The following is a 10145-nucleotide window of genomic DNA, read 5'->3' on the forward strand; positions in this document are numbered from 1 at the left end:
GAGTAAGGTCCTAATTAAGTAACCACCTTTCATGCTTTTCTAGACACCAATTAGATCAATTAATTTAATATGACTTGCTCATGTCGGTTCACTCTCGACTTGATTGAGGAGGTTTTGATTTAGGTCTCAATTGAGTTTGCTACATCACATGTAAACCTATCTACCCGACTCTCATTCACATCACATGCAAACGGCACATTGCAGGCAGTTATAATCGCAGCAATAATTAAAGCTAAACTTTAAATAGGTGATGATCATGGATTCTAGTTAGGTCGTATTACAAGCACATGCACGTCAATCGATCAACTGGTCTTCAACTCTTGAATTGGTTCCAAGCCTCCTTGATTCGATCCTTGACCAACTCTTGATCCAATCGCCATCAACCGCTTAGACCCCTGCTCATCTCATGCATCATCTTTGACTTGATCGTTGACGTACATCACATCACAGAAATACAACCAGATATAAAATAAAATAAAAATAAATTACATCTCCCTTTTAGGAGGCACGCAGGCCTCTCAAAACATCAAATAAGATGCATGCAAGCATCTGAAAAATTACATGACATCACAGATCACATCGCAGGTCATTACATTTGATACCAAAAGGGTTTGAATCCTATGATCATCACCATATGCAACAATTATAATTTTCAGATCTGAAAACTAACTGATTATATCATGACATAGGTTGCTGATCATGCTAATCATGATTCTAAACTTTGTAATCTCATTAACAATGCAATTAGAATCATCATCTTATCACAAAAAAATCAACATGCAAAAATCAGCACCCCTGAAAAATCTACATGCAGAAATTTTCAGCATGCATGATCATTCAATTTTCAGATCTAATAAGCCTTTAGATAATTAATTCTTACCTTAATCTACGAAGCCTAGGCTCTGATACCACTGTTAGGAACCCGCCCATGCCGCTGATATTTTAAAAAAAATCAGATGGCAGCGGAAGAGGCATGTGCGGGATCGACGTTCATCGCATGAACGTTGTTTCATGAACCGTTCGTAGTTAGGCAAGAATTAAAAACTTTTAAAACCTTTAGGAAGATCAGATCTTCACCTTGTGCGGGTAGATGATCACCGCAAACTGATGATCGTGGTTTTGGATGAAGGTTCGCTTGAAGCCGTTCAAGTGCCCGGCCTCTACGGGTATCCACACGAAGCAGAGGACCGATCAAAGCTTTCTTGTCTTCCCGGGGTGCTAGCTCCCTTGCAAAGACTTCTTTTGATGGCTGATTTCCTCTCTTTCAATCAACCCTTGATTGTGCTTGAGAGGAGGAAGAAGAAGGATGAAGAAGAAGAATCCCCACGCAGCCTTCTTTTCTTCCTTGCGTTGGATGAAGGAAGGGAGGAAGAGGATGCCGCCAAGACACCTCTTGGCTTTTCCCTTTGCTTGCGGCTGAAACAAGAGGAGGAGAGGGGGCTCACGGGTGGAGAAGGAAGAGGGCTTCTCATGTTAGCCCTAGGGTGCCGCCCACATCCCCTTTTAAGCATGAAGGGCTCCTACAAGTTAGGAGCCCTTGATTGTTTTCCAAGAGGGGCGCCGGCCCCTCTTGTGTTGCCGCACCAATAAGGGAAAAGAGGAGGGGCGTGCGCCCCTCCCTCTTGGCTAACCCTAGTCCTCCTCTAAGGAGGATTAGGAGGTCTTCTAGTGGCTAAGTCCTAATCTAATTAGGCTTAGTCCAAGGTTCAACCAATTTGGATTTTATACAAGTCCTAATCCAATTAGAACTTGAATGAACCATGACTTAACTTGAACTCTTCAATCCTAACCCAATTAGGAGTCATCTTGATTCATTAGGTTGATGATTAATTATGACTTAAGAAATCCTAATCCAAATTAGGACATATTTGATTTTAGTCCTAATCTAATTAGGACTCTTATTTGAATCCGAAGTCCTAATCCGATTAGGACTCTAGGAATCCTATTCCAAGTAGGAATCCAATTTTAATTCAAAACTCCTAATCTCATTAGGATTGTAGGAATCCTATTCCAAGTAGGAATCCCAGTCCTACTCCAACTAGGATTCCCAGTCCTAATCCAATTAGGACTCTAGGAATCCTACTCGAAGTAGGACTCTTGTTTTAAGTCCAATTAATTCCCTTTGTTCCTTCTTCAACTGAATATCAATCGAATTGATTACTTGTGATTCCTAATCACGATTCAACCATCGGATCGGTCAATACTTCTAGTGTGTGTGACCCCATAGGTTCTATTCTGACTGGTAATGAGATATATTGCGATCTCTATCACAATATCATTGAAAACTCCTTTCAATGGATTGGAACGATTCCAACTCTGCTCATTAGGGTTTATCGATCATCGAGATAATCCCTGTGAGTCCCACCATCCACCAGTGACACCTAGCAGCATGTAGTGGCTACCCAGTAGAATAGAATGATGAACCTCTAGGTGCAGTTATCATGTGATACAGTCTTACTATCGTGGATCCCTACAGGACGGAGGTCATGGACAACTCGTCAAACCCCATCGTCTGTCATATGTGAAGATTTATTCGACTTAAGTTCGAGAGTGGAAAACTCTTTCTCCACTGTGCATACTGCCCCGGCCGAGGTCTTACGAACTCAGTCTTATAAATCACATAGGATCTCTCCTTATCTATCAAGGTCGATAGATTCCTTATAGGTGCATACCCTATTCCTACAGTGAACTTACTGCAGCCAATCTACACTACATGGACCCATATGGCTAGAGACCATGTATGTGTGCAGTCAAACTACAATAACCTCACCGTGAGTAGCCGACGCACCGCAGGTCAAAGGACCAGTCACACTACTGCAACATCAAGCAAGTCACTGACGAGTGGATAGACATCCAAGTGACTTCTTGTCTTGGTCACGCTCAGTACCCTTGTTCTCTAACAAGCACCTGCACTATCACTTCAGTGTTCCTACACTGTGGACTCAAGTCTCGTCCATCCAGAAGGAAAGTGATCTGTGCACTGATCTGATCGATCACCGTCCTCGTGATGATCCATTGATCAGGAGCATTTAGAAATTAATCACCAATGATATATGGCTCAAATTCTCAACTCTTGAGAATATGTATCATCATCTTATTAATTTCTTGGACGATTCATAGACACATAAATAATATGAATGAAAGATGCCTTTTATTTATTCAATAACAAATAGTCAAGTACAAAATTATGTCCCTAGAATTAATAATGTGTCAGCCAGATTGGCTTCTAGGGCATACATCTAACAAATATTTGGTTATCAGGTTGGGCATTTTAGCCAGTCCCTCTCATAGCCATCATTGCTGCATTGATTGCAAGTCGGACAATGACAACAGCAACATTTTCATGCATAAAACAATCAACAGCACTTGGTTGTTTTCCTCGTCTCAAAATTATTCACACATCACGGAAGTTCATGGGTCAGATATATGTTCCGGTCATAAATTGGTTTCTGCTGGTCTTCTGCTTGGCATTTGTTGCCACCTTTGGAAGCATAACTGACATTGGCAATGCATATGGTAATGTAGAATCAATTCTGATTCCTTGATATTTCTTTTCCATTCAAACAATAAATTTCCATTTGTCATATTTGTTTCGCAAAGTTCCCTTAACAGAAATCTAAATTAGGCAGCCTTGAGAAACTAATGGCTGCTTTTCGAGGTTTTATATTTGAAAATCATGATTTTATTTTTTCAATGAATATCAAACGTGATATTGAATCCACATTTTGAATTGGGTCAAATTTTGAATCCAAGTCTAATTCATTTCATTTACCTCATATTCAATATTTATTTTATTGATCCATCAGTTTTTTTTTTTTTTTTTTGGGGGGGGGGGGTCAAATCATGTACATGTTTGTTGTTTTATATATCCTAAACATATTATTCAACAGAATAACAACTAAACAATGTATAGACATTATTAACAACCCATTCCACTTGGCTATATATTATCATCAAAAACACAGATTGATTATTACCTACATAACATTTATCACTATATACAAATCTGTTTCTTAATGTCGATGTGGATTGTGAAAAATATAATTCATGGTTTTGGGCTATTTGGGTTAAGACAAGTCACTTAATGATCCATAAATTGTCCATATTTGTGATTGGTCATATTTATCGGTCCAAGTGTAGTCCAACTGACTTTGGTTGAAACTAGATCAGATTCTTTTTGTGTAAGTTTTGGATTGCAAGTGGGTCAATGTAATCCATTTGCAGCGCTGACTGCATGGTCCATCATCTTGGAGTAAAATGGACGTTACTGGCAAGCCTTTGGGCTTGATTATGGTTACTGCATTGTGCATGCTGAGGTATCTTGCCTAAGTACTCCAGAAATGTATCTCTTTATTTCTAAACTTTGCACAGGAAATCAGATCCTTCTCTTGTAATGAAGATATTATTTCTTCCTGTACCTGTTGGTTGTATAGTGGCACTATGCTGATTCCCTAGCTCAATCAATATTACCTTATTTGCATGCAAACTTCTTTGATGATACTGTTAAGAAGCATAATTAAAGAAAAGATTAGTAAGAAATCAATGAAGAATATGGTAAAGAAGAAAACTCTTGCAATCTGAAATTATTTCAGCATATATAATACATTCTTTTAGCCATACTTACGTGCATTTCATGCTCTTCCAGCATACACCTTTCAGCCTGACCTGATGCTTATTTGGTTTTTTCTAAGATTCATATCTATTATTGTAATAGGCTATGTAAGATTTTTCCCTAGCTGGCTAAAGAGTCCTTCTGTTGAGGTACTGGAGTCCAATAAGACTTCTTAATTCTTATGATATACTCCATGAGTTAGTATTGAATATCTTTTCATCTTAGGTTATGCATTCGTAATTTTCAGACATGCTGCTGACTGTCAACTCAATGGCTGCAGTTGATGTGTGCTCTGATGTCTTTACTACATGTTCGTGTCTTATACTTCATTTGAACTAATATTTGGGCATGTGCAGTGCACGTGATACAAGGATGGATGTAATCCCATCTAATTCATGCGTTTTTATTAATACACTCCTCATTGTTTCATGCACTTTTCCCCCTCTCTTTCCCTTTAAGATAGCAGGCTGAACCAAGCAAAGCACAATTTTGAAGACGAGGGCATGTCTAGAATGAGACATGGACAGATACCTTAGAGTGAAATTAGACACGGTAATAGGCATTCATGGATGGATATGAACAGATGGAATGTTGTTCTTGTGTCCAAAGTGAATTGCTATAAGTACATCAAAGATTGACTAATGGAATTGGATGAAAAAATTGGAAGGGCTATTCGATTGACTTGGTGCTGAGTAAAGATCAAATGGATCTTCATGATCTCAAAAGAGAAATTGAGAGAATGGACAAGGATAGGCAGATGAGAGTTTATTTTGTTATTTTATATTAAGCAAACATGGCAGGTGGCTTGGAGAGAGAGATGGAGGGACCCAGAGATGGAGGCTCAAAGTGTGTAAAGGTGGACATAAAACTAGTTGTCAGAACCGGCTCAAAAGGAATTGGTGTTGTAAAAGTAGAAATAAGACTAATTTCTGGCACCAGCTACTTTGACACCAAAAATCATATTATAATTAGTGGATATATCTTTGAAACACTTGAGTGATGTAAGCTACAAGAAGAAATTCACAAAAGATGAAAATAATATTTAAACCTTAACTAACTAGCCTCCTCGCTTCTTAATGGGTTAAGTTTTTCAGACAAAGGCGGGGATGAAATTTTATAACATTTTACAGGCAAGTCCTAACCTGATGGCAACCAGCTAGTTGGTACTAAATTCTAGGCCATGGCAACTTCGGGCAAGAGAGGGCTTGCCATGAAGTGTAGGTGGTCAGTTGGCAAGTTGGTAGATCTACTGTATAGGTTTTATTAATATAAACCAAGAAGCCCAATTAGAATGTGATTACTGAAAGAAGAAAAGTAGTTATAGGTAAACTAAGGTATCACAATTTTCTTTTTTTTTTTAATTTGTTTTCTTCAGTACTATTTTTTTCTTTTTATTGTGTTACATGCAGTTAAATTATATTTTTTACATGTGCTCTTCTTTTTTTCCTGTTTGGGTCTTTTATATATAGAATCTTTTTTTGCAGGCACTGCAGAACTTGGAATAATGATGATGACAACAATTCTAGTAACCATCATTATGCTTCTAATATGGCAGATTAACATCTTCATAGTGCTTTTGTTTGTCATATTCTTTCTGGGGCTGGAATTAGTTTTCTTCACTTCTGTTTTGGGTAGTGCGGAGGCTGGAAGTTGGGTTTTGTTGATTTTTGCAGCAATATTGTTTATGATAATGTACATATGGACTTATGGGAGCAAGCTAAAGTATGAATCTGAAGTTAAACAGAAGCTTTCAATGGATCTGATGATGGAGTTGGGCTGCAACCTTGGTTCCATTAGAGCCCCTGGTATTAGCTTAGTTTACAATGAGTTAGTGAAAGGAATTCCAGCAATATTTGGACACTTTCTGACCACCCTTCCAGCAATCCACTCTATGATCATATTTGTGTGCATAAAATATGTGCCAGTTCCTGTAGTTCCTCAGAGCGAAAGGTTTCTCTTCCGGCGTGTCTGCCCAAAGAGCTATCACATGTTCCGTTGCATCGCTAGGTATGTCGTATCCCAGTGTTTTGGACATGGACATGACTTAATTTTGTTGGAGCATTAGTTTGTGAAAACATAAGGTTATTTGGAGACAAGGTCATGCTTATTGATGTGGTCATATTCTGAAAATGATAATCATGCTGATTTCATATTTCTTGGGTTGGTGGTCTATCAAGCTCAGTTACTGCTGGCCCTAATAATTTATTTTAAGATAATATTAGCGTATGTACGGTCTCTATCACAACTTTAGCCTTGAGGTTGATTTGCTAAGTTGGAATTTTCTAATAGGGTTAAATAATGTAAAAATTTGGAAAAATAGAGAGTTTAACCAATTGATAAGAGATAGAGAGACATATTCGACAAAAAAAATAAGGTTAAATAATTAATTTATGATGTTCATATTATCAATTTTTTACATGTATTTATTTATAATTTGAATAAGTTTTGGGGTTATAATGCAAACAATTATATCTTGGAGCACCATGAAGTCCGAGTTGATTACTCTAGATACCACTACCTGTACTAAGGCAGAGTGAATTAAATTTTATTTCTTAGAGCTACCTTTAGTACCTAAGTCAGTTTCAGCCATATCAATCCATCGTGATAATAAAGCCGTGATAAACTGACAAATCAAAAAGAGTACTAATGAAAAGATGAACCGACATATCCGGATTCGTTATGTATTTGTAAGATAACTCAAAAGAGAAATGCCATTTTCTTGAAATTTGTCAAGTTTGAGAAAAAAAATGGCAGACCAATCAACTAATAGTTTGGTCACCGATAGTGGATACTCAACTCTATGATTAGAGATCCCATAAAGAAGGTTCAATATGGTAGAAACAAAGCTGATTGAGTGATCGAGTCAAATCACATTTCTCGAAGTATGTCTCATCCCATTCTATGAAGTGTACTCTTATTAGTAACAAAAATATATCGAAAATATTGGGTTATACTCTTAATGAGTTCAAGAAAGAAAATCTGTAGGGTATTAGGTCACAAATACTTTTAGAGGATTTATCGATGTGAGAATTGTTGTGCAGGCCGCGACTAGGAGTTTAAGCTAGCCCTAACAAAATTCTTATAAAAAATCAAGGTACTAAGAGCAAGGCATCAAGGTACTAAGTGCAAGGCATCAAGGTACTAAGTGCAAGGCCTTTAAATGGCCATGTGTGTGGTACGTAGAAGTTCGAGTCAAACGACCTAGTTCAAGGTCAAATTTACTATGGTTCCTTCAGATAGATACTGTCACGACCCCCGCCCTACTTCCAGCGGGCCGCCGCGACGGTCCTAGGGTGCGGGTAGGCATAAGGCTACCAGCCACCACGTAGAACCCTACTACCTATCAATCATCAATAAATTCTGAAAATTTTGGCATGATGCATGCACAAAATGATCACCTTTCCTATGGTGACTTGTCAGGATTATCTCAATACATACAACACACTACCTGTCAGAGCAGCAATCACATAATCTGTCACATAATAAACATGGACAATATATAGCCATACATTATCATAGGCACACAACTGATCTGCACACATATATATATACCTGCTTCCCAATCCATCCATGGTCAAACCCATATCCACAACAGGATCTATGACTGTAACTATACACTATATACAACAGAAGGTTTATAATACACCAAAAGGGTATAAACCTCTATCTACATTATACTATACTATGGAGCGGCACAGCTAGCAGGCAACCACTAATCCTGCTCCTCTCTATACAATACCTGCCCTGCAATCAAAAACACCAAACTGGAGAGTGAGTATATGAATACTCAGTGAGTGGAGTAGAGAGTACTATGCACATAAGACCAGATATAATCATGGTTCGAGGTGAAATCTCAAGAGCATATGAGCAGTCATCAAGAACAGGATACGCATAACTCAACATAAGAAATATGGAGTAAATCATCACAATCCCAATCAACTCATCTGAAGCATATATAGAATAATCAAATAAGTATGTATGATAACATGAATATGCCCAACAGGTTATAGTACTAAAACATATAAATCGGGTGTCAATAGGCTGAATCATCAACAAGACAGCTATCGGGAGGTGGGTTTTACGCCTCAGGCGAACCAGCAACAACTCCCTACTGTCACATGCATATGCAGGATAAAACACCATACCGATAATATAAATGCTAGACAGCTATCGGGAGGTGGGTTTTACGCCCCAGGCGAACCAGCAACAACTCTCTACTGTCACATGCATATGCAGGATAAGACACCATACCGATAATGTAAATGCTAGACAGCTGTCGGGAGGTAGGTTTTACGCCCCAGGCGAACCAGCAACAACTCCCCACTATCACATGCATATGCAGAATAAGACAAATAGATTACAACACTGAAATATGCAAATCGGGTGTCAATATGCAAGGTCATCACTAGACAGCTGTCGGAAGGTGGGTTTTACGCCCCAGGCGAACCACAACAACTCCCTACTGTCACATGCATGCATAGAATATGACACCACACCAATATGTAAATTAGGGTGTCCATATGCGAAGTCCTCACTAGACAGCTGTCGGAAGGTGGGTCTTACGCCCCAAGCGAACCACAACAACTTCCTACTATCACATGCATATGCAGGATAAGACACCATACTGATCATGTAAATGCTGGCCAGTATCCAGAACAGAAATCCATAGAAACATCTCACATCTATATACTAAACGGCACTTCGCGAGAATTCTACATCCGCGAAAAGCCGTACTGCACCTCGCGGGGTCTTACTATGCCCGGCGGCAAGCAAAATATAAGTCGTAGGACCGGCCGATCCTATGCTTAGGGCCGTGTCCCCCCTAGGAAGGGACTGGGCTCCGCCCACCTAGAAGGCTACTATGTGCACACAGGCTGATGTTCAACCCCATCGACTATAGGTGTCCTGCAGATACTGCCAAGCCATGCATGAATGCCATAATGCACCCTCCCAATACTCTACTAAAAAGGAGTATAATCAAGACTACCACTCACTCGGCCACGACCCAATCATAACTAACATCAGGGTTGGAAGTGAGGAATCACGAGAGTACAATGCAACTCAATATACCATAAGAAGGGCTCTACAAGTCTTTGAAATAGAGAAAATGAAATCAATTTACAAAAGAAGTCATTTCACAATTCGAAATCAATTTAATTACTCATCTACCCCTCGTAATTCTTTTCAATGTTCCCTCAAATGCATGTACAAAATAATCAAGCATAGAGAACAAAATATAGAGGAATCTACCACAACAATTAATCAATAAGCTCAGGTGGAATCAAGTCACACTTGGCAACATTCATGAAAATGAATAAAGAATGGGCTCATGGAGCAAAGTACATGACTCCCACTCACCTGTCAATCCGGCACAGCCTTGATACGCCTCCAAAAATCTACAGCAGGCAGGGGGGAACTTCTTCCTCTTGTTCCCTATCTTCTTGCCCAACTGTGACATGTATTTACAATACATTTAGTCTTGTATCAAGGGTCATAATCTGCGTGCCAATTATAATATAGGAAACTTTAATTG

The 10145-nt window shown here is 38.9% G+C and overlaps 1 protein-coding gene across 1 annotated transcript; it reads left to right on the top strand.

Moving 5' to 3' along the window:
* Window positions 1-3280: 3280 nt before the first annotated feature.
* On the top strand, window positions 3281-6742 carry LOC120110305 (potassium transporter 7-like). The gene is made up of 2 exons (XM_039124943.3): window positions 3281-3516; window positions 6097-6742. Exons 1-2 carry the CDS (start codon window positions 3324-3326, stop codon window positions 6675-6677), a joined length of 774 nt encoding a protein of 257 aa, XP_038980871.3. The 5' UTR covers window positions 3281-3323; the 3' UTR covers window positions 6678-6742.
* Window positions 6743-10145: the final 3403 nt, after the last annotated feature.

Source organism: Phoenix dactylifera, chromosome 2 (assembly GCF_051530095.1).
Source record: "Phoenix dactylifera cultivar Ajwa chromosome 2, Ajwa_hap1_PhDact_Kaust_v1.1, whole genome shotgun sequence".
In the NCBI taxonomy this organism is placed as follows: Eukaryota; Viridiplantae; Streptophyta; class Magnoliopsida; order Arecales; family Arecaceae; genus Phoenix; species Phoenix dactylifera.